The sequence below is a fragment of the Diceros bicornis genome, chromosome 2 (genome assembly GCF_020826845.1).
Source record: "Diceros bicornis minor isolate mBicDic1 chromosome 2, mDicBic1.mat.cur, whole genome shotgun sequence".
NCBI classification, from domain to species: domain Eukaryota; kingdom Metazoa; phylum Chordata; class Mammalia; order Perissodactyla; family Rhinocerotidae; genus Diceros; species Diceros bicornis.
In genome coordinates this window covers 19576727-19600683 of record NC_080741.1, presented here as the reverse complement: position 1 = coordinate 19600683, position 23957 = coordinate 19576727, and the positions used below count along the sequence as shown (strand labels likewise).

General features: G+C 38.4%; 2 protein-coding genes across 3 annotated transcripts in view; one reads left to right on the top strand and one right to left on the bottom strand.

Moving 5' to 3' along the window:
* ACAD11 (acyl-CoA dehydrogenase family member 11) overlaps nucleotides 1–23957 on the bottom strand; it is a 77552-nt gene that overhangs the window by 13833 nt on the left and 39762 nt on the right. The window contains exons 13-15 of the mRNA XM_058553038.1: nucleotides 22536–22634; nucleotides 2232–2298; nucleotides 1217–1302 (exon numbers count right to left, since the gene is read on the bottom strand). Coding sequence (XP_058409021.1) covers nucleotides 1217–1302; nucleotides 2232–2298; nucleotides 22536–22634 — 252 coding nt within the window. The remainder of the gene's footprint in view (nucleotides 1–1216; nucleotides 1303–2231; nucleotides 2299–22535; nucleotides 22635–23957) is intronic.
* On the top strand, nucleotides 17281–22856 carry ACKR4 (atypical chemokine receptor 4). Of its 2 annotated transcripts, XR_009221868.1 has the most exons (3): nucleotides 17281–17633; nucleotides 20336–21902; nucleotides 22498–22856. XR_009221868.1 is itself a non-coding variant. In XM_058553071.1 (2 exons), exon 2 carries the CDS (start codon nucleotides 20345–20347, stop codon nucleotides 21395–21397), a length of 1053 nt encoding a protein of 350 aa, XP_058409054.1. In that variant the 5' UTR covers nucleotides 17281–17633; nucleotides 20336–20344; the 3' UTR covers nucleotides 21398–22856. The 2 variants fall into 2 exon arrangements, 1 of the variants encoding a protein (XP_058409054.1); XM_058553071.1 differs by having other exon boundaries at nucleotides 20336–22856.

Here is a 23957-nt window from a genome sequence, read left to right as displayed (position 1 = left end):
CGGAGACCGGGAACACACTCACACTTTTGTCTTTACATCACCCTCCTCCCCGCCAAGTTCTGGAGATAACCTCATGCTAACTCCACACCCTTTTCCTGTCAGAATAGACATTAATAATCAACCTTCTCCACACTGTTTCTTTTGGCCTTGGGCATAGGGAGTGGGAGAGGTGCTGGTGAATTTGTCATACTGAAAAGTCAAACATAGGCTCTACAATGGAGAGTATTTGCAGCCAACCCATATTATAAGCACATTTTGGGGGTCTTTCAGGCTATTGCTCTGCAACCAACAATTTCCCATGCACAATTGCTCCAGTGAGCTTGTTCATCCTCATCTTGCCAACTACACTTAACCTGTAAGTGCATTCTACAGTTGCTTCCTACAAAAGGTGATGATGTCAAAGGTTCTATAAAACTGCAAGTCTTATATCTGCTACTTGAACATTTTCATTAGCCATATTCAACAACAAAGAGAAAGCCAGGGTCGCCACAGAACCTGAAGTTCAATAAACTTTTTCATAGCATTTATCACCTGCTGACAGGCTACATAATTTACTTATTTACGTGTTTGTAGTTATTGCCTGTCTCCTTCCCTCAGCATGTAAGCTCCATGAGGGCAGAGATCTTGTCTACTGTGTTCAGTAATGTATTCTAAGCACCCAGAACAGTGCTCAGTACTCAATAAATACTTGCTGAGTGAATGATCTGAACAGCAAGGAAACAATGGACATGAGCTTGAGGCGGCTGGCAGGAAACAAAAGTATCCTTCCCTCTAAGAAATTCCACCCAAGGACAGAGGAAGGAAAAGTTTTGCATTCAAATCAGTCAAAACTCAGTGCTTATTAACAGCTCTTGCAGGTTGATTGATTAAGAAAGCTAAACTAGAAGACAAAAATGAAGTTTATTGGGGATTACCTAGATTTAATTTTTCTATGTCTATTTCATTAATCTTTCTCCTGGATGACAGAGAGATGGCTGGCAGAGTTGCTTTTCCTTGAACACAATCTGCCCTTTCCCAAAAGTAAACAAAATGAGGTAGAATGCTGTACCACCTCTCTTTTTACTTGCTCTATTCTGAACTCCACTGGCATTTATACTGACAGTTGTCAGGGCCAAAGGATTTCTAAGAACACATCTCATGTCTATTCCCTTCAGTGTTACTGCATATTCTAGTCTCCCTGCTTGCTAATGCATGGACATGTTGATTGAGTACTTACCCATATAGCCAAAAACTGACAAAGGCCTTATTATTTCTACTCCAGGTGTGTCGAGAGGAACAAGAATCATGCTGTGTTGCTTGTGTCTGGTCAAAAGAAAAAGGGATGTTACGAAAGTTTGCTAAGCGGAAAAATAAAACAGATGTTAGGCGGAGTCGCAGTTGTCATTTTTTCATTGTTGTTATCATGTAAGCAATGTTGTCTGGAATGGTAACTATGTAAAAGACATACATCAAACACAGTCGATGCAATGGATTTGGAACAACAACAACGATTTGAAAATAAGCGACAGTTATTTGACTGCAGCTTCTCATTGCTCAAGAGTGGTAACTGGGAACTGATACACAATATTAAACATTTCAAGACCGTTGCCTTTGATCTAAACATCTGATCAATTAATTACTTACAGATAGTTCTGAAAAATTTATGTCTTATAATCTGATCCAAACAGCTCTGAGGATTCAGCAACACTTTTTTTTTTTTTTTGTGAGGAAGATCAGCCCTGAGCTACATCCATGCTAATCCTCCTCTTTTTGCGGAGGAAGACGGGCCCTGAGCTAACATCTATTGCCAATCCTCCTCCTTTTCTTTCCCCAAAGCCCCAGTAGATAGTTGTATGTCATAGTTGCACATCCGTCTAGTTGCTGTACGTGGGACGCGGCCTCAGCATGGGGAAGCAGTGCGCTGGTGTGCGCCCAGGATCTGAACCCAGGCCACCAGTAGCGGAGCGTGCGCACTTAACCGCTAAGCCATGGGGTCAGCCCTCAGCAACACTTTTTAATACAGGAAATTCCACAGTGAAGAATGTATGGCAGCACTCCCTAAAATGTTTCCTAAATATATCTTTTAGCAAAATAATTGTGAAATACAAATATGTGACATTTAATCTCATAATATATTTTATATTACTATGATTTGTGAGCCCAAATGGAACATTTTAAGTAAATTAAGTGGATAGAGAGAAAGACTGACTCTTATTCCTACATAGATCTCTCAATCATAACTGTTTTATTACCTGCTTGCAGAGGTATTTTTAGTTCTTCCCAAAACAATTGCAATTTTGCACTTTGGATTTCCAGCTCCTAAAACCAGGGGGAAAATGAGTAGAATACATCATAAAAGGAAATTTTTAGTTTGACATTTCACCTAAAAGTTCTAATCCTTCCAAGTTTATCTCTGGCAAAAAATAGGCAAATAGAAAGAAAACCCTTGAGTCATTAAAAAAAATAATACTTCTGTACAAAATTGTACATCACTCAAGAAAAATGACCAGGCCAGGCCAAGAATGGACCCCATCAATGAGAGCTGCTGCACAAAAATAACCAGAAGTCAAAGAAGCCATGAAACAGCTGCAGCCCTTGAGACAAAACGATGCTCCTCATTCATACCATCTCAGACGTCAGCATGATAGAAAGGTTGTGAAATTCTTCTAGCGTATTTCCTCCTGTTTAGAGCTCATATTTTCTGACATATAGATAAGAAGGTGTTAAAACTTGTATGATATTTACTTCCCAACCAGTGGCTGAGAAAGACCTAATTTCCCCAGCCATGGAGCTGTGAGGGTGGGTCTGTCTGCAGCCCTCTGTCCCTATCCCAGACTACATCACTTCTGCCCTGGCTATCCTACGGAGCAGCTGAGGATGGTTCACTGGGAGCTGTCCATTTGGTGAGGCTCTGACTCCACCTTCAGTAAGCTTAGGTTCTCATTTATTGATTTATAAAGGTTAGAAATTTGAAAATACAAAGTTATTCTCATTTTAATGCAAAATTTTATTTTATTACAGTTTAGAGGTCTATGGCAATTCCCCAAAGGGCCTTCTTGCAAAAAGTACACTTCATTTTCACAGTAAGCACCTGGTCCCTCAGGGAAACTACCGTTTAACTGGCTTTCTAATTACAAGGCCACAAACAACTGGGTCAGACTAAGTTCAACATGTCTGTACAGAGTCTTAAAGGAAACGTCAGAGTCTTTCTTCTAACTTCGTATAAAAAGTGGTTTCAGGCGATTTGAAATCATATGAAGATTCAATGAGAAATGTTAGGAATTATGTCAAATAATTGAATAACACCATAAAATCCCAGGAGTTAAAAGGATAAACTCCATGGAACTTCTTAAAGGACACTGCATGGATGTCATCAGTGAAATCAAGACTGTGGGAAATCTATGAGACAAATAATCCAGTTTCTTCAAGAATTAAACTGTAATAAAAAGAAGAGAGATAGAGAGGGAGCTTATAGATTAAAAGAGACCTAAAAAGGGATATCAACCAACAGCAATTTTAAGACCTTATTTGGTTCCTAATTCAATCAAACTAAAAAGCATTAACAACAATTATGAAATAATTAGAAATTTGAATATTTACTGGATATGTAATGAAATTAACTAATTTTAGGTATGCTAGTGCTATTGTGGTTACTTATTTATTTTTTTTGTGAGGAAGATCACCCCTGAGCTAACATCCAGGCCAATCCTCCTCCTTCTTTGTGAGGAAGACTGGCCCTGGGCTAACATCTGTGCCCATCTTCCTCCACTTTATATGGGACACCGCCACATCATGGCCTGACAAGCCTAGGCCGCCAGCAGCGGAGCGCGTGCACTTAACCGCTACGCCACGGGGCTGGCCCTGTGGTTACATTTTAAAAGAGCCCTTATTGAGATACACTAAAATATTTGTGAAGGAAATGATGTAATGTCTGGGATTTAGCTCCAAATAATACGGGGAGAGGAGGGAATGGGAATAAGGATGAAGCAATATTGGCCATGAGTTGAAAATTGTTGAGTCCCAAAACTATTCAAAGAGTATTCCTGGGAAACCTAAACATGTAGCAGAGAATATGGGAGGTACACTGAGATGTCTGGAAACAGCTCACAAAACAGTAAACAGTAAATGAGGGCAGGGCCCGAAGGAAAGAGATGCCTTAACTCTATAGATTGAGAGGGGGTTGGGAAGAGGACATAGTGACGAAGCAGTGCTAGAACAAAGATGATTAGGCAAGAAACAGAGACCAAGGCAAGCAGAGGGAAAGAAAGAGAAGAGAGGATAAAATGGAAGAGTAAAGTTGGAGAGAAGGAGTCTACTTTAAACACTAGCAATTAGTATCTGGAATTTTGAAACTCCTTAGAGTTGAATCTCTGGCTCTATAGAAGAGACAAATGAAATAGAACGCACAACTATAGCTCTTGTAGTGTTTTCAGTCTATCTGAGGAGATACTAAATAAACACAGAGATCTATGTAGCAGAAACAATCTAGAATTCCCTAGAGTTCAGAATGGAATCTGAATTGGTAGCTTTTCTAAAACCAGCTTGGAGAGATTCAAGATGGCAGAAACATGTGTTTGTCTCCCATCGTTCCTGAGATCCCACTGAAATAAAAATGTAAAAGTACAATGAAGGCATAACCATAACAGAAAAGGAAGCAGAGAAGGTGAGGCATAGGATGGGGGTGTCGGTGGTCACCAACACATGAGAGAGCTCAGTAAATATATGGGAAACAGATAGAGGCAAGTTGACCAATGAAATGGGTAGAGAAGTCAGAGTCTAGAAAATGATGTAAGGAGCCGCAAAGGGAGAGGGTTCTGACCCCCAGAGTCACAAGTTATGACTGAGAAGCAGGCTACAAATGAGGAGTTAATCCAAGATTTTAAGTGGACAAATATACCAGGTGGCACTCTCACAGGCAGGTATCTGACACTTAGCCTGAAGGAGAAAAGTATATAGCATCTTAGAAAAAAACTAAATTAAGTCATTCTGAGACCTGGCAGAGCTGTAGCCTGAAAGCTAGCTTCCCAGCAGCTGACTCTAAGGTGAGTCCCAGCCCTGCCTCACCAAGAGTTTCCTTACAAAATGCCTACGCAGGAGAGAAACAAGGCCGGAAAAGAGCTCAGTGTTAGTAAGACAAAACCTCAACCAGCTACCCTTTCTTTTCTCTTCAGTGTGAAGAGAAAACCAAGGATCTGTAGCATGTGAAGAGAGCCTGCAGTATTAAAGAGAATGACTGATCAAAATAAATAAAGTGTAAAACTGACCAGAGGAATGAAATAAAACAAGAAACAGAGAGAACCTAAAACAAAAAACTGAAGCAGGGGGCTGTCCCTGTGGAGTAGCGGTTAAGTGCCCGCGCTCCGCTGCTGGCGGCCTAGGCTTGTCAGGCCATGCTGTGGCGGCGTCCCATATAAAGTGGAGGAAAATGGGCACGGATGTTAGCCCAGGGCCAGTCTTCCTCAGCAAAAAGGAGGAGGATGGGCATGGATGTTAGCTCAGGGCTGATCCTCCTCACACACACAAAAAAAAACCAAAGCAGGGCCGGCCCTGTGGCGTAGCGGTTAAGTGCATGTGCTCCGCTGCTGGCGGCCCGGGTTGGGATCCCCGACGTGCACCGACGCACCGCTTGCCAGGCCATGCTGTGGCGGCGTCCCACATAAAGTAGACGAAGATGGGCACAGATGTTAACCCAGGGCAAGTTTTCCTCAGCAAAAAGAGGAGGATTGGCATGGATGTTAGCTCAGAGCTGATCTTCCTCACAAAAAGAAAGAAAAAAAAAAAAACCTGAAGCAAAACTCAGCTAAACCAAACAACAAAAACTCTAGTTAATGTAACCTGAAAGATACAAATGTATCTCAGCCATAAAACCAGAAAAGGATGCTATGAAACAGGAATCACTAGATATAACAAGAAAATAAAAACTCTTAGAGATTAACATATGACTGCTGAAACATAAAGTCTAATAGAAGCACTAAAAATCAAATCAAGAAACTTCTCCATAAGCAGAGGGAAAAGTCAGAGGCTGAAAATAGGAGGGCAAAGATAAGAGACACTTTGAGCCAAAACACGAAGTCCAATATCGGAGTAAAAGGAGTCTAATAAAGAGGTAACAGAGAAAAACAGAGGGAAGAATTTTTCAAAGAAATTTGAAGAAAATTTTGTAAAACTGAAAAAACAAAGTCTTCAGATTAAAAGGGCCATTGACTGGCAAGAAGAATCTATTTCCAGATACATGCTTGTGACATTTCAAAATATCAACAATAAAGGGAAAATCCTAAAAGGTTTCAAAGAGAAAAAAACAAGCCCCTTACAAAGGACTGAGGGTTAGCCTCGCATTAGACTTCTCATCAGCAACAAGGGATGCTACACAAAAACGAAGAGTTCAGCCTACAATTCCATGCCCAGTCAAAGGATCAATTTCTGTGATGGCAAAATAAATACATATTCAGACATGCAAAATCTCAGAGAATTTACCCATTATGCATTGTTTCTCAAAAAGTTAAGAATGTACTCAAGCAAAATAAGGGAGTAAATCAAGAAAAGGAAGTCATAGGATCCAAAAGACAGTGGAACCCAGGAAAATAATACATGGAAATCCCAGGATAATTGAACTGAAGTATGCCTAAAAGCTTATCAGTCCAGATTGGAATAGGAAGACAAAAGACTCCAAGAGAGAGGTCTCCAGAAAAGAAAGAACTCAATAGAATTAAAGATAAAATTTAAAGGTATGTGTGTGTGGGTAAGGGGGAAGAGATATAATATGATGACAGCAAATAATGCGATGAAAGAAAAATGGCAATTAGAAACTCCAGGAAAATAATTTTTAAATGTACAAGTGAACCGTGGCCCAAATATAAAAGAAAGTACAATGTGGCATAAATTTAAGTAATATATCTTGTATAAAACTATTCTAATTGACGTTGATGCTTAGAAACACTCTCCTTACAATGGCCGAGGTGATGTTACATTACATCAGTTAGAGACGAACACGAAATCTAACGAACACGAAATCTAACACACAACTCAGACCAGCACTGAACAGTATTTATAGAGGCCTATAAAGTAAGTGCTACATTTTAGTTTTCAAAGTTTAGAGTCATCCCTTGGTCAACCATGATTGTGGTTGCAAGACAGAACATAAATGGTAGTAATCCTGACTATGTAAAAGTAGAAGAGGTGGCTGAGATAAGGGACAATATGGAAGGGAGATAAAAGATAGAGAAAGGGGTAGGAGCACCCATAGCCTCATGTTATCAAGTGGAGTTTGAAGAGATTCTGTCAAATGAGGACACAGAGGAGAGATTTAGAGATATTATCTAAAGTTTAAAAGGTAATCAATCACAAATTTCAAATAATAAATATCTACATTAGGAAAGGGCAGAGATTTATAATACAAATGAGTGAAATGGTCATTATTCAAACTGGGTAGTCAATGGGTACTGTCTAAAATGAATAAACTAGGAGAGAGAAAAAAGCATTTGACCTAAAATTATAGAAGCCAGAGAACTAAAACCAGAAACTGTTAGGAGAGTTTTCTCTAGGATATGGTATTGGGGTGTGTAGGGATGGGAAACAATATGCTCTTAGATACTTTCAGATTTGTTACCATTCCTAATTGAATAATAATAGTAATAATAACAACTACTTAACATTTAAAACAACTAGCTTACTATCTTGTAAACAAATCTGTAGGCCCCAATTAGGAGAAGAAGACTGGAGAGACTTGCTGAGTAAGCTGCAATATGTTTTTTTCCCTTTCCTAACCTCCTTTTAATCTGAACACTTAATCTGTGCACCGTGGAGGAGCCATTTCCTGTACAGTGGGGCATTTCCCCACTTCTATGTGATAAGACATAACTTCAGAAATCCTACATGCACGTTCTGCCTTATAAAATGCTTAAACTGATAAAAACACATTTCATCTGGGAAAGGCAGGAGAGGGAAGGTGAGGAAGGCAGTGTGCCTAAAATGGGTGACTCTGTTCATCCCCAGGCTGATAGTGGAATAAAGAAACCCTTTAAACTGATTTAGAGCTTGAACCACAAGACTGCTTTCTCCACGGCCAGTGCCACTGGAGTCGTCAGAACATGCAATCTTACATACATATGTATGATTTTATCTATGACTAGAAGGGAATCGAGAAGTGTTTTAACTAACTGGAACAGGACATTTTTTAAAACACAACATTTAATTGGCCATTAGATGCCACACTGTAATCAGATAATAAATATGTTAGGCAAAATTGTCTCTCCTATTTTTTTCCCAAATATATGACATACTGTCTATATTATTTGAGATAAAGAGCAAAACCATTTTCTCCACCCTTCTGAGACTGTGCAACAGAATCTTATTACTAAATCCAATCGTTTCAAATAATATAAAAGTTATTATATTGTAAAGGAATGGATCTGTTTTTCTTTAAAAGAAAAATACAAGCATTTTCATAAATAAAAGAGAAATATAATGTTGTTCAAGTAGAACACTTTACAATGCCTTGAAAAGTCTGTAGTATGTATATTGACATTAGATAACAAAGGTCCTTAATTCAGATTAAACATACTTATTTTATATCAATCAATAATAAATGGCAGTTTTAAAATTTCTAAAATTTGTTGTTCTTTATCTCTGTGTGTGTGTGTGTGTGTGTGTGTGTGTGTATAGAGAGAGAGAGAGAGAGAGAAAGAGAGAGAGAGAGAGAGAGAGAGAGAGAGAGAGAGAGAAACTGTATTTTAGAGCAGTTTTAGGTTCACAGCAAAATTAAGGAGAAGGTACAGAGATTTTCCATATACCTTCTACCCCCACCATGCATAGCCTCCTCCATTATCAACATCCCCCACTAGAATGGTACATTTGTTACAACCAATGAACCTACATTAACACATCACAATCACCCAAAGTTCATAGTTTATATTATGTTGTACATTCTATGGGTTTGGACAAATGTATAATGACTTGTATCCACCATTATATATTTCATTTCCCTAAAAATCCTCTGTGCTCCACTTTTCATCCTTCCCCATCTCCCAAACCCTGGCAACCACTGATCTTCTTAATGTCTCCATAGTTTTGCCTTTTCCAGAATGTCATATAGTTGGAATCACAGTCTTTCCACTTAATAATATGCATTTAAGGTTCCTCTACACCTTTTCATGGCTTGGTAGCACATTTCTTTTTAGTGCCAAATAATATTCCACTATCTGGATGTTCTTCTTTTAAATGGCAATCTCTCCCTCTCTTCTCTTCCTCTGGAACTCTAATTATACATATTTTAGACCTTTTGATACTCCCACAACTTCCTAAGACTCTGTTCATTTCTTTCCATCTTTTCTTCAAATTGGATAATTCCTAGTGGTCTATCTTCAAGTTCATTAACTGTTTCCTCTGTCATTTCCATTATGCTATATTCATTCAGTGAATTTTTTTCAGATATTTCACTTTTCAATTCCAATATTTTCAATTGGTTCTTTTTTTGTTTTATATTTCTCTTCTGATATTTCTTTTTATTTTTCTTAACTTCATTGAGCAAATTTATAATAGCTGCCTTAAGTCCCTGTCTGATCATTTCAACATCTGAGTCATTTAGAGGTTGGGCTTTCTCCTTGAAAATGGGTCATGTTTTCCTGGTTCTTCATTTGGTGAGTAATTTTAGATTGTATTCTGGACATTGTGATTCTTTTGTTTTGAAGACTCTGGATTCTGTTATATCTCTCCAAAGAGTATTGATATTTTTGTTTTATTGGGCAATTAACTTAGGTAGAGTCAAACTGGAGAGTCTGTCTCAATTTGGGGGGGTGGGGAGATGGAGGTGAGAGAGAAAATTTCAGTTTAGTTCTTTTTATTTAGCTTCAAGATGCTTTGAGCCTGCCCTTGCATGACTTTTGTTCAGGAGTCAGCCAGAGACTTGGGCAAAATTTACACATGAAACCTGGAGCTCCCCTTTTCTGGCCTTCTCCTTTCCCGGAATACCAACCTACTCCCTCATTTTCCAGCAATGATGGCTGCCCCAGACCCTGTCCTCTGGTTCCTCAGGACACAAATACTGGAGTTTTCTAGAGAAGTTTCAGCTTTCTCCCACCACACTGTGTCTTCAGGCCAAAGCCTAAAAATGGAAAACTCACCTTGTGCCTGTCTCATCTTCCAAATTTTGACTCAGCTACAAAATCAGCCTGCCTTTGATCACTCCCCAGAGTCCTCAGGTAGTTATTTTTGTAGCTTTTTAGTTGTTATCTGTGAGAAGGTTGATCTTAGGTGCTTACTCCAGCACACACAAGTGGAACTTCTTTAGAGTTCCCTTCTTTAAATTTTGCCCAAACCAGATTTTCTTACCCAGTATGATGGTTTCTTATATATTCATGTACCTATCATTAGTGTCAGCTGAAGTTTTAGAAATGCAATGATCACCTCAAAATATAATAGTATAAAAAGCAGAATCAGAAATTGTACAAGCTCTAAAATTTTATTATCATTTTTTTGCTGAGGAAGATTGGCCCTGAGCTAACAGCTGTGCCCATCTCCCTCTATTTTATATGTGGGATGCCTGCCACAGCATGGCTTGATAAGCGGTGCATAGGTTCGCGCACGGGATCCAAACCCATGAACCCCAGGCCGCTGAAGCGGAGCACGCAAACTTAACCACTATGCCACAAGGCCAGCCCTTAAAGTTTTTAAATCAATAAAACTAAGAGCTTAAAATTCTAATCCCTTCAATTATACTGTATTATGAATTACACATGTAAAGTAAAATATAGGTAAGATTAAAATGCAGTTGTTTTCAAACCAGTGCTTGTAATTTGGTTTCCTTCAAATTTAATGGAATCTACCTTTCAATCAGTTCTGAAAGAACTCTAGACGGAGGCTGTTTCAGCTGCTGCGCCTGCCAAATTTTAATGAAAAAAGATTCCCCCATTCATGTGTTTCAAAATTAAGTTTAAAAAATCTCAGATGCTGTACTTTTGATGGTTAGTCCACTTGACTATCCTCATTTATTGAACCACGTCTGAATTTCCAAAGTGTTTCATTGTTTTATTTTTACCAGAGTGTGTCCTTCTGATTTTTTACAGGTGTTAACAGATAAAAAATGAATTCCAGGGACGGCCCCGTGGCTTAGTGGTTAAGTGCTGGTGCTCCACTGCTGGCGGCCCGGGTTCAGATCCCAGGCGCGCACCGACGCACCGCTTCCCCCACCATGCTGAGGCCACGTCCCACATACAGCAACTATAAGGATGTGCAACTACGACGTACAACTATCTACTGGGGGAAAAAAAGGAGGAGGATTGGCAATAGATGTTAGCTCAGAGCTGGTCTTCCTCAGCAAAAAGAGGAGGATTAGCACCGATGTTAGCTCAGGGCTGATCTTCCTCACAAAAAAAAAAAAAAAAGAAAAAAGAATTCCACTAATCTCAGGATCAAGCCAAAGAACATTAAGATGATTCAAATGGCAGAGGACAATACTTAAATTTCATTGTGGATCTTAACTGAAATTTCTTTGAAAACCCTGGGGTGGGGAAATTTTTTTTACCCTTGATTAGCCCTGGCTGTGCAATAATATGCACTCGTATTGTGATTCTTAGTTAGAAATTATAGAGAAAGAATCTTTTCCAGGGAGGCTCACTTTTAATTTTTCAACTGGATACTTTTCTACTTGGGGTTTTTGAGGTTTTAGTTGTAGGAAGCCTTGAGGTCCACAGTGGCCTGAAGGGTCAGGCCACTTGCCCCATATAACACCTAGTCTCCTTGGTGGGCATACTTCTGAAATCAGATTAGGACATAATGGCACGATTTGGGGTTCAATTTCATTAGAGATCTTTTTTTGCTTTACTTTCTATCCTGGTAATCAAGAACATATTGGGTAAATCTTTTAAGGTTTCATGGATCTTAATCCTAGATAACTAGAAGCTGAATCCTTCAAAAGTAAAAGCTTCTCTATAAATCCCTTAAACCCTAGTTGAAAGCCCTCTTTTTCTAATATTCAGAATATATATTTTTCTCTTATATTTCCCAGTAGCATTTCTTGCCTTGCTCTTTCTATAATAAAAAATTGTTGCCACGGCTTTATATAAGTGCCCAATAGACTTCAGATAATATGTAAATTTTGAAGAAACTCAAGCAACAAGGCAAATAATTCTTCAATTTTGCCTTGCTCAATCTAATATGGAAAACGAGTCAGATTCTAAAAAATAAAACTTCTAAATAGGCTCTCCTTTTGGGGTCATTAAGTAGAGGAAGTAAGGGAGAATACACAGATTGTAAATTTTGAAATATTTTGATTTAACCTTGATGTTCCAGAAAATGGGAAAAACCCCTCACAAATACATCATCTCATCTTAGACACAAGCAGAATTTGGCAGGTGCAGCAGCTGAAATGTCCTTTTTCTAAAGAGAGTTTTTGCTCTTTTATATTATTTTAGTTAATGAACAGGATACCAAATGTCATAAATGAAATATATTAGAGGAAATCTGAATAGACCAGAAAACATTTAAATATTTCTACTGTGTCACAGGCCTTCATGAATAAAAACAGATGGCCTAGATAAAATAATTTTGTTTTTAATCCAGACTGTGGTATTTCAAGACTGTTCACAAGTGCCAGGATTAAGTGAGGCTGCAAATGACACCTCCCTGATATTTTCTGAGGAATTTTAATTTCTTAGGCTCTTATAACCACATGGTTAGCAAACAAAATCATTCTCTAACACGAGAAAAGATGACAGGTGGAGAAAAAACATGACTGTTGGGTATGGATGTGGTCTGTAACAACAAAGAAAGTGATACAAACAACTGTGTATTTGTTACAATTGTGTAAATGTTAGCCATCCACAAAGTCTTAAGGTTATTTCTTCTAACAACACTGAATTTCTGAGGTGAAATACTTAAACTTCATTTGGTCTCAGCTTTAATACTAATACTTAGCTTTAATTCAAATTGGAATAAAAAAACATTACAATCTCATGTGTTCTCTTTAAGTATGTGTTATTTTTAATGGGGGAGACAGCCTTTGAAATTCACTTATTCCACCTCTAGGAAGGTTTATATCTAGTAAGTATTCAATAAATGTTACATGCTGCTACTATTGCTGTCATTGTTACAGAATATGGATGGATCAAAATCAAGTCCAAATAGATGAGAGCTGAAAATTTTTTAACAACTTAAATAATCAGGGGCCGGCCCCGTAGTGCAAGCGGTTGGGTGTGCATGCTCTGCATTGGCGGCCCGGGGTTCACAGGTTCGGATCCCGGGCGCGCACCGACGTACCGCTTGTCAAGCCATGCTGTGGTGGTGTCCCATATAAAGTAGAGGAAGATGGGCACGGATGTTAGCTCAGGGGCCCATCTTCCTCAGCAAAAAGAGGAGGATTGGCATCGGATGTTAGCTCAAGCCTGATCTTCCTCACACACACAAAAAAACCTTAAACAATCAAGCCATAAAAAGCTAGAAGAAAGATAATTTAATACTTATGAAATCTCTGGATGGGAAAGAAATTTTAAACCTTAAAAATGATAAATGAAATCAAAAGAAAAAGATCAATAGGTTTATCTGTATAAAACTATTGTACATTAAAAAACAAAAATAAAAAGTAAAAAAGCAATTTAGGGAAAATATTCCATATAGCTGGCAAGGACAGGGGAGGTATTGAATCTGTTACAAGTCATTTAGAAAGCAAAGGGATAGTCAAATAACACATTCTGTTGGCAATGTTGTAGGGAAATAGACACTTCCATATATTACAGGAGGGAGTCCAAAGTAATACTATCCCTATGGAGTACAATTTGGCAATATCCATCAAAATTACAGATTCATTTACTCTGATCCATTTATCCAACTTCTGGGATGCATCCTACAGATATAGCCATTCCTGAATGAAATGACAGATGAACAAGATTGTTCATTGTAGTAGTATTGCTTCTATTTGCAAAGAATTGGGCATAAACCAACATCCATCAATAGGAGACTTAATACACTGTAGAAGGTCCATATAACGGAACCTTTCTAAAAAGAATAAGGAGGCTTTCTCTACACTTATCTGAAAGAACTTTTGGATTATTCTACAGCGTGAATAGTACGAACGCTACCTTTTGTGTAAGAAAAAAAGGAATGAGTTATACATGGTTAGTCACATTCTTCACACTTCTCAGTAAGATTAGATTAAGTTCAGTTTCCCAAAATATCTATAAAGATATAACATCATTTGCAATAGCAAAACACTGGAAACATTCTAAAAGTCTTACAATAGTTGAATGGTAAGGCAAATTATGGTAATCCACATAACCAAATATTATTTAGCTACTAAAAACGCCATTTATAGTGAGTTTAGAATAACATAAAAATGCTTATGCAAAAATGCTAAGTAAAAAACTCATATACAATACGAATTCAACATTAAATGGACACTAAAGAGAAATCACAAGATTATCTAAATAATGCTCAAGATATATCTCTCTGTCAATGGTATTCTCCATGATAATGTAGTATATAGTTTAGTCAGATTACTTTCCAAACATCTATTAATGAGCAAAATGGCACTACAAGAGGAAGGATGAGAAATGGGTGTAGAGAGAGAGATTCTTCAGGAACAAGGGATATTGCTATATTAGGGCAGGTAAGGGTGAGAGACAATTTACAGTGAGCAGTCAGTTGGAATCATAAAGACTCAGTTCTTAGGGATAAGAGAAAAAGTGGAAGAGAGTTACAAAACAAAAAGGCACTAGGGGCCGGCCCCGTGGTGCAAGCAGTTAAGCACATGTGCTTCGCTGCAGCAGCCTGGGGTTGGCTAGTTCGGATCCCGGGTGCGCACTGATGCACTGCTTGTTAAGCCATGCTGTGGTGGCGTCCCATATAAAGTAGAGGAAGATGGGCACGGATGTTAGCCCAGGGCCAGTGATCCTCAGCAAAAAAGAGGAGGATTGGCATCGGATATTAGCTCAGGGCTGGTCTCTCTCACACACACACACAAAACAGGCACTAAAAGAAACATCAAGAAAACACTTTGAAAAGTTGCCTAATGTAAGTGATGCCTTTCCCTATCCTCCAAGTTATATGACTGCCTTTCATATTTTGTCAAGTCTCCCCTACTAACACCACCTCTTCTACTTCTGTCTGGAGAGGAGGAAAATATAGGAAAAGGCCAGACAACAAGCTAGTTTCACCATATTTCATACACAGGTGTGACTCACTATATACTACCAGAAGAAGCTTGATCCTGAGATCCTTTATGCCCCAACAGCTGGGTATGTATTTGAATTAGCAAAAAATGATGTGCAAATTGAAAAGAAATAAAGATTACAGCATTATAATTGATTTACAGGCAGGGAATCCTATTTACAAGAAAGCGTGTGGTTGCTGGGGGGGAAACAAAGGAAAAGGTCAGATAATTTTAAATATAGGCATGCGCCACACGATGACATTTCAGTCATATATATGTCATATATGATATATACATATATATAGAATACAGTACATATAGAATATGATATATATGATATATATACATATAGTGAACAAAGTAAACAAAAGTCCCTGCTCTGATGAGCTTATATTCTAACAGGGCGAGAAACAGACAGCAAACGTAAATGATATGGTACATTAGCACATGATAAGTGCTATGGGTAAGGTGGATTGGGAGTACAGGCAGGTGAGGAGTATTTTAAATAGAGTAGTCAGGGATTGCCTCAGTGAGGAGGTAGTGACTGGACAAAGACTGGAAAGAAATGAGGGAGTTGAGCCTTGCAACTATTAATTAAGAGGAAGCACGTTCCAAGCAGATAGAACAGCCAGTTCAAAAGCCCTAAGAAGGAATGTGCCTGGTACATTCCAAAAAGCAAGGAGGTTGGTGTGGCAGAACAAGCAAGCAAAAGAGCAAGTAGTTCAAAACAAGGTCCCAGAGACAATGAGGGATGGAGGCAGACCTTGTGGGATCTTGTAGGCCACTCTAAGAACTTAGTGGAGGGTTGCTTCTTCACTTCCTCCTGCCCCAATATACATAAGATCAAGAAGAACAAGACGTAAGAGAAGGGGAAAGACCAGCTAGTCCAGTCAGGGCAGGGATAACATTAAGAGCAGTGTCCTGGGGCCGGCCCCATGGCTTAGCAGTTAAGAGCGCGCGCTCCGCTGCTGGCGGCCCGGGTTCGGATCCCAGGTGCGCACCGACGCACCGCTTCTCTGGCCATACTGAGGCCGTGTCCCACATACAGCAACCAGAAGGATGTGCAACTATGACATGCAACTATCTACTGGGGCTTTGGGAAAAGAAAAAAGGAGGATTGGCAATAGACATTAGCTCAGAGCAGGTCTTCCTCAGCAAAAAGAGGAGGATTGGCACGGATGTTAGCTCAGGGCTGATCTTCCTCACAAAAAAAAAAAAAAGAGCAGTGTCCTTCAGAAGGCAGTAAGAGATTACAGTAATGATCAGCCATGGTAAGGAGAAGAGATGCCATTTTTGGAATAATGTGCTAGAGCCTGCTTAGGAGTTGATTATGCTCATCTCTTAGCAACTTGGCCCTCAGCGACTTCACATTGGTAGCCTGAAATCGGTCATGGTGGGAGTATTTACCCCATGGAAAATGGAAAACACCACAAATCAGGCACTTTTGTCTTGGTGGGCCAGTTTAGCTGCATGCAAACGATTCTTCCTCAAAGACTGATGGATAACTAGGAGAAGCTGGCTGTACCCTCAGACATACACTGTGGGAAGATAAAGGAAGATGAAGGCCTCAGAGAGCCAGAGCCTCTTTCTGTGAATCAACAAGACAGTTACATCAATTGCCTGCAGAAAAAATGGCATGGGTCCGAGAAATAACTTCTGCAGGTGGGGCACAAGCCTAGCCTTGCAGGAGAAAATAAACAAGGGAACTGTTATGCAAATGTGAGGAGAGTCAAGTTCAAATGGACCGAAAGGGCTAAATCTGCAGAAATTTCTCTTCTTTCTCTAATTTTCATTTGTTTGGAAGCGTGGGAAAAACAACCTCCCCAGACAGAAGGATTTTGAAGGTTTGTATGCTGGTCTTTGAAGAAAAACGTTACAAGAAGGCAAGAGAATTTAAAGTCATGGGGACAGACATACTCTGGAGTCAAGGATAGAGGAGGAGTACAGTGAAGCCAAGAGGAGCCTAATAGTTTAAGTAAAATATTAAATGATGTGGCATAAAAATATTAAGTTCTACTATAAACGCCTAATGATTACTGAGAATTTAGTCTGATAATTTAGTCTTCAAAAAGATAACTTTCTGGGTTAAAATTATTTTTCTTTTCTTCCCTAGACAAAATAACTTCAGAGAGTATTTCCCTAGACGCTGCGTGCAAGTGCCTGCCAGCTCCCCTGATGCTCTCTGGTGAATACTCTGATTTGGTAGTCAGCTCCTCAGCCGCAGGCACTTCCTTGCCGCCTTTGGCTAAGTGGAAACTTTGAAAGGTCTGCAGTTTTGAAATAAGATGAAATTCTCTCAAGTTTGTATCCTAGGACACTTAAGAACTGGGATTTGACTTCACAGCATGGTTAGACATAAAAGATCAAGTGCTCACGAGGTTAAATTTCGGGAAAGCCCTCTTGGATGCAAGACAAAGGCGGGGTGAAAAAACGAAAACAAAAGTAGCCTGAGTTAGAGAGGTCATTTGATTTACTCTCTGCACTCAAGACTGCTTCTCTCTGCTGACTGAAACAGGTTGGTTTTTTCTTTCTTTTCTCATTCTGACTTGAACATGATTTTTTTTAAGCCCAAAGACTTTGTATATTTACCTATATAGAGGGAGTCTTGATGCTTAAAAGTCTAAATGTTTACATGTGCAAAAAAGAGCTATTTGAAAACAGCTGTACACTACAACCTTAAAACAAAAATCTGAATATAGCAAGAAAGTATTATTTTAATACCATTACTTACCTATAAAACTTTGTTAATGAGAAAATAGGTTTTGCTATATCATTTTTTTCTGCTTTGTTTTACAAAAACACAATTTTTTTGTTCTTATAATAATTATAAAGACATCTAAATGTGTTTCTATGTATCTGCCAGAAAGATCACTTCTGCAAATGATTTCTATTCCTACTCTTATTTATTCACATTTTTAGTATGATTAATTCTTATTTAAAAATACCCCTCCTTAAAATCTTATATTATTTGGCCATATTATTCCTTATCGTCAGGTTCAAGATTTCTGTGATGAAAGAGAGGAAAGAACAAAGTTCATATTGTGTTAATAATTAATGCATAAGAAAACGAAGATCAGAACAGTCTTCCAGATTGGAACTTTTCAAATAAACTCAAGGATAAAAATAGTCATTTTAAATTGCCGGCATCTGGTTTTTACATAATGAAAGTAGTTCAACGTGGAATCTTTCCTCAACGGGTCTTCTTTACTTTGCTTTACTCATCCAAAAAGGGTTAGCAAGTGTAAGAATATTCTTTTGAAAATGTAGTTGTGCCATAATTTGGCACATTGGTTGGAAATAATATTTTCATTAATGATTCTATAGGAATATTTGAGATTCTTCAAAGGACAAAAATAACCAAAGGGAGACAGAAAGCCTAAGGAAAAAAGAAAACAAAACTCAGCACTACAATAAGAACATTAATATTCATTATTAGATACATTTTAAAACTTGTGAATTCTGTGCAAACTTCTTAATACTACAGGGTGTTAATAGCCGATATCGTAAAATAACTTGATGAGACAGAGATTCCTGGTGTATCACCTATCCACTCTAGAGTAACAGCTTTTCCTGCTGGTAAAACCTTTAGTCTGACAAATATTTACTGAGCACCCAGTGTGTGCCAGGCACTCTAGAAGATATTAATTACAAATGTAAATCCAACAGGTCATACTCTTAGGAAACTTAGAATGTAGAGGGAAAAGGCAGTCTGGGAAACACATCTTTTCCATAGGATGGGGTCAGTTGTCTGAGAGGTATGTAGATATAGCTACTGGATCAGAAAAGTCTTCTGGGGAGGCGACATCCATGTTAACTGAGTAGGAATTGGCCCTTTGAGGGAAGGCCAGGAAATAGTATATTAAAGGAACAGACTGAGGAATGATGTCGACACGTGCGGCAGCATGGTATACGCCAGCAAACTGCTGGCAAATCAGTACTATTACTGTCTATGGTGTGGGGTGCATGGTACAGAGATGTAGCAGGAACCATGGGTAGGACCACATTATGGAGGGAGGCTTGGGTATCGTGCTAAAAAGCTTGGATTGTATCTTTCAGGTAAAGAGGTCTGTGTCTTTCAGGTGAGGAGCTAGGCAGGAAGGTGACAGACTGGCATATTAGAGATACAGCACTCTGGTGGCAGTAAGAAAAATGTTTTTGACAAGGAGGTGGTAAGGAGAAATAAGAACGTAGGATACCAGTTAGGAAGACATTTTGCTGTAGGCCAGGTAAGAAACAATGCTGGTCAAATTGTGCAGATGTGTCAAAGAGCACAGATTAAAAGGAGACAGATTTGAAATCTATTTGGAAGGCAAAATCAGAATTTCGGGGCTGACTGGAAATCAAGGATGAAGGTAAGAGAGAAGTCAATGATGGTGCAGGCTCAAGGCTTAAGTGACTAGTGGAACGACAGCGCTACCGAAGAGTAGTATACAATAAGGATGTAGTGACAGGTTTTGGAGGGAAGTTAACTAGAGGAGACTTTGTTTTACAAAAGCCAACTAATGAATTAAGTATCAATACTGAGATAATTTATTTAACTTGTTTTAAAACAAATTTATAAACAAATAACATAAAAATAATGTTTTATTTACTGTCGATAGACAGTCATGCACCACATAACATTTTGGTCAATGACGGACCACATACGCAACAGTGGTCCCATAACATTAGTACCGTATAGCTTAGGTGTGTAGTAGGCTACACCATCGAGGTTTGTGTAAGTACACCATATGACATTCACACAGCGACGAAATCACCTAACAACACTTTTCTCAGAACGTGTCCCTGTCATGGAGCAACGCATGACTGTCCCGCATAAGAATCATAAAGTTGTATATGTAAAGATTATAACATTTTTTAACCCTTTTAGTTGAAATATGACTAAATTTTCATATTTTAAAAACTCTCACGTAAAAGTCATTACTTTTATTTAGGGTTTAATGATTAAGTAAATTCCCCAGGGTATTATTTTTATCTTCCCTGTGTAAATCCCAGCTGCTGCACACAGACTTGTTAAAACAAAGGATGAAAAACTAATCCTGGGGATATACTCCAATGTGGCTTCCATTAAAGAGTTTCAAAGAGTAGCAGATTCAGGCTCACATATGTTATGGCAACAATCTATTCTCTAGTAAAAGAACAAAACAGATGTAGATAAAAAGTATTTTCTTTTAAGCAATATTAAAATAAATATCTTGTATTCTTTTTGCCATTTAGATAGGAGCCATGGCTTTGGAACACAACCAGTCAACAGATTACTATTATGAGGAAAATGAAATGAATGGCACTCATGACTATAGTCAGTATGAAGTGATCTGTGTAAAAGAAGAGGTCAGAAAATTTGCGAAAGTGTTCCTGCCTGCCTTCTTCTCAATAGCTTTCATCATTGGACTTGCTGGCAATTCCATAGTAGTGGCGATTTATGCCTATTACAAGAAGCAGAGAACCAAAACAGATGTGTACATCTTGAATTTGGCAGTGGCAGATTTACTCCTTCTATTCACTCTGCCTTTCTGGGCAGTTAATGCAGTTCATGGGTGGGTTTTAGGGAAAATCATGTGCAAAGTCACTTCAGCCTTGTACACAGTCAACTTTGTTTCTGGAATGCAGTTTCTGGCTTGTATCAGCATAGACAGATATTGGGCAGTAACTAAAGCCCCGAGTCCATCAGGAGTGGGAAAACCGTGCCGGCTCATCTGTTTCTGTGTCTGGATGGCTGCCATCTTGCTAAGTATACCTCAGCTGGTTTTTTATACAGTAAATCACAAGGCTAAGTGCATTCCCATCTTCCCATACCACCTAGGAACATCAATGAAAGCATCTATTCAAATGCTGGAAATCTGCATTGGATTTGTAATACCCTTTCTTATAATGGGAGTGTGCTACTTTATCACAGCAAGGACACTCATCAAGACGCCAAACATTAAAAAATCTCGACCCCTCAAAGTTCTGCTCACAGTAGTTATAGTTTTCATCGTCACTCAGCTGCCTTATAACATTGTCAAGTTCTGCCAAGCCATAGACATCATCTACTCCCTGATCACCGACTGCGACATGAGCAAACGCATGGATGTTGCCATCCAAATCACAGAGAGCATTGCACTCTTCCACAGCTGCCTCAACCCAATCCTATATGTTTTTATGGGAGCCTCTTTTAAAAACTACATTATGAAAGTTGCCAAGAAATATGGGTCCTGGAGAAGACAAAGACAAAATGTGGAGGAGATTCCTTTCGATTCTGAAGACCCTACAGAGCCAACCAGTACTTTTAGCATATAAACGTAAAACTGCTCTGTCTCTTGCTTCGATACACATGAATGATTCTTCTCCCTCAGATAAAACATCTGCATTTTTCTGAAACTCAAATCTCAAACACTGTGGTTGCAGCTTGTAACAAAGAAGAGCTTGGGGTGAGGAAGGGGGAGGATAGAAGCCAAGAAGAAGAGGAAACAAAATAATAAATGCACAAAACATGAAAATTAAAATAACAATATAGAAAAATAGTAGTAACAGGCATATAAAATAAAAACACTATGCTATAAGTTAGGTCATCTAAAACAGATTAATAAAGAAGCTTATATTAAGGGGCATTTGTAATTATTTTAAATTATCTAAATTCTAATATAAGAACAATTTACTTTAATAACTATGCAGCAAAATTTAATCTATCTTTTTTTTCCTGTTTCTTAATTTGTAGGTGATTTCATAAAACTCCAGAAAGAATAGCAATTAACAACCAAATAAATACATAAAAGGCTTTTCTGGCCCTTTTAATACATTCCTGGTAAGTTTCTAAACACATAATTTGCTTCCATGACGGCAACTTTCCTTAGCAACAAACTAGTTATCCTGTTAGATTTATCATGTATACTCTAGAAGCAATCCTCAGAAAATCATATTTATCTAGGTTCCAATTCTTATAACTTCCTAAGGGGCTTATCCATTTCTGTGAGTCTATTACGAGGGTTGACATACAATATATTTTCCTGTGTATAAAGGTTCTTTTTTTCCCACTTAAATACTTACATTTTTAAGCAATGAAAATACGTAAATTATTTTTAATAACATATACAGCTTATCTCTTTAAAAACAATCATATATAAATTATTATAATCCATGTAATATGCTCCTATTAAAATTTAATTTGGTTGGAATTACAATGGTCAAAAATAGTGTGCATTAATATGAATTTTATCTATCACAAACTGTAAAAACAAGACATGTTTTCTACTGTTAAAACAAACATCACCTAATCAAGACATGTTATTTTAAAATTACTTTTCTTTTAATCAACTATTTCTCAAGTGAAAATGCTTTCAAAGGCAGAATTTAAAGAACTGTGATCATGAGACTAATAACTATGTATCCTATTATTCTAGTACAGCATCTGGCAGAAAGGAACAATCTGAATACTCACCACTGCTCCACCATTTCTTGCCATTAATTACATAGCTGTCTCCATTTCGCTGAATGCTACAGTCAATATTTGTGGCATCGCTTGAAGCTACATCGGGCTCTGTAAATAAACAGAGGCTGAATTTACAGGCAGGCAGATACCATCAGTTTACAAGAGACTTAGATAAGGAAATGTGAACTCTCTGAGGACAGAGGCATCTTTGTTCTTTTCATCTTCCTATCCTTCCCCCATTCCACCCGGGTTCTCCCATAATCTGTACGTAGCAGGCATTCAATAATGTGCATTGGAGGAATGAATAAATGAAGTATTTAGAACACTGGGGATCAGCAATCTGTATTGCGTTCTTGGCTTCCTCACTGATATATGACTTGGGATACAACTCACTCAATCCTCTCTCCAACCATCAAAAGTAGATTAAAAATATTGTTCTTTACTTCCCACAATGGAAATTCGTACTAAATATTTGCAAACTAGATTCCTCCACCATATAGTACACTTATCTTAAACAATTTCTAGGTGTGCCTTGCAAATTCTAACAGGAATGCTTTCACCGACTTATTTATTTTACAATCTATAAAGCCTGCTCAACACTTCATGTCCTCAGAAAGTTTTCCATGAGACACCCTTACATGACTGACTGACTGCATAGCATTTCAGAAATTAGAGGCTAGCTCTCAACTATAGTAATCTGCACTTGTTAATATACTGCTCTTTTAAATCAGTCCTTCGGATATTTCATGTGTTCTATTTCTAAAACTAGAGACCTAGTTCCTTTAGAAAGGGAGCTGTGTACTCCACTTATTTTGTAACCTCCAATTGGTGCTTTGTAGACAACACATCACACTGCAGGTGTTCAATAAATACCTCTTCCTGACTGAAATGGAGATCAGTTTTGCTCTTATAAATGTATGCAGTGTTATAGAAGAAAATAAAATCTGGCCAAAATTATGGCCAAATGAAATTTAGCTTAAATATAAACTCAATTATAAAATGATGACTTTGTCCTTTGAAGAGTTCTTAATTACTGTTTCCTACGTACAAATGGTACCAAACTCCTCCTTTTTTTTTTGTGAGGAAGATCAGCCCTGTGCTAACATCTGCCAATCCTCCTCTTTTTTTTGCTGAGGAAGACTGGCCCTGGGCTAACATCTGTGCCCATCTTCCTCCACTTTATATGGGACGCTGCCACAGCAGGGCCTGCCAAGTGGTGCATCGGTGCGCGCCCGGGATCCAAACCAGCGAATCCTCGGCTGCAGCAGCGGAGCGCGCGCACTTAACCGCTTGCGCCACTGGGCCGGCCCCCAAACCCATTTTTATTAACATGTTCCTAGTTTCATTTCCCTATATGATTATAATTTGACCAGCATTAGTGAAAGTTCTATTTTTCTGGGTTTATGGCAGAGTTGAGTATTTTGCAAGTAT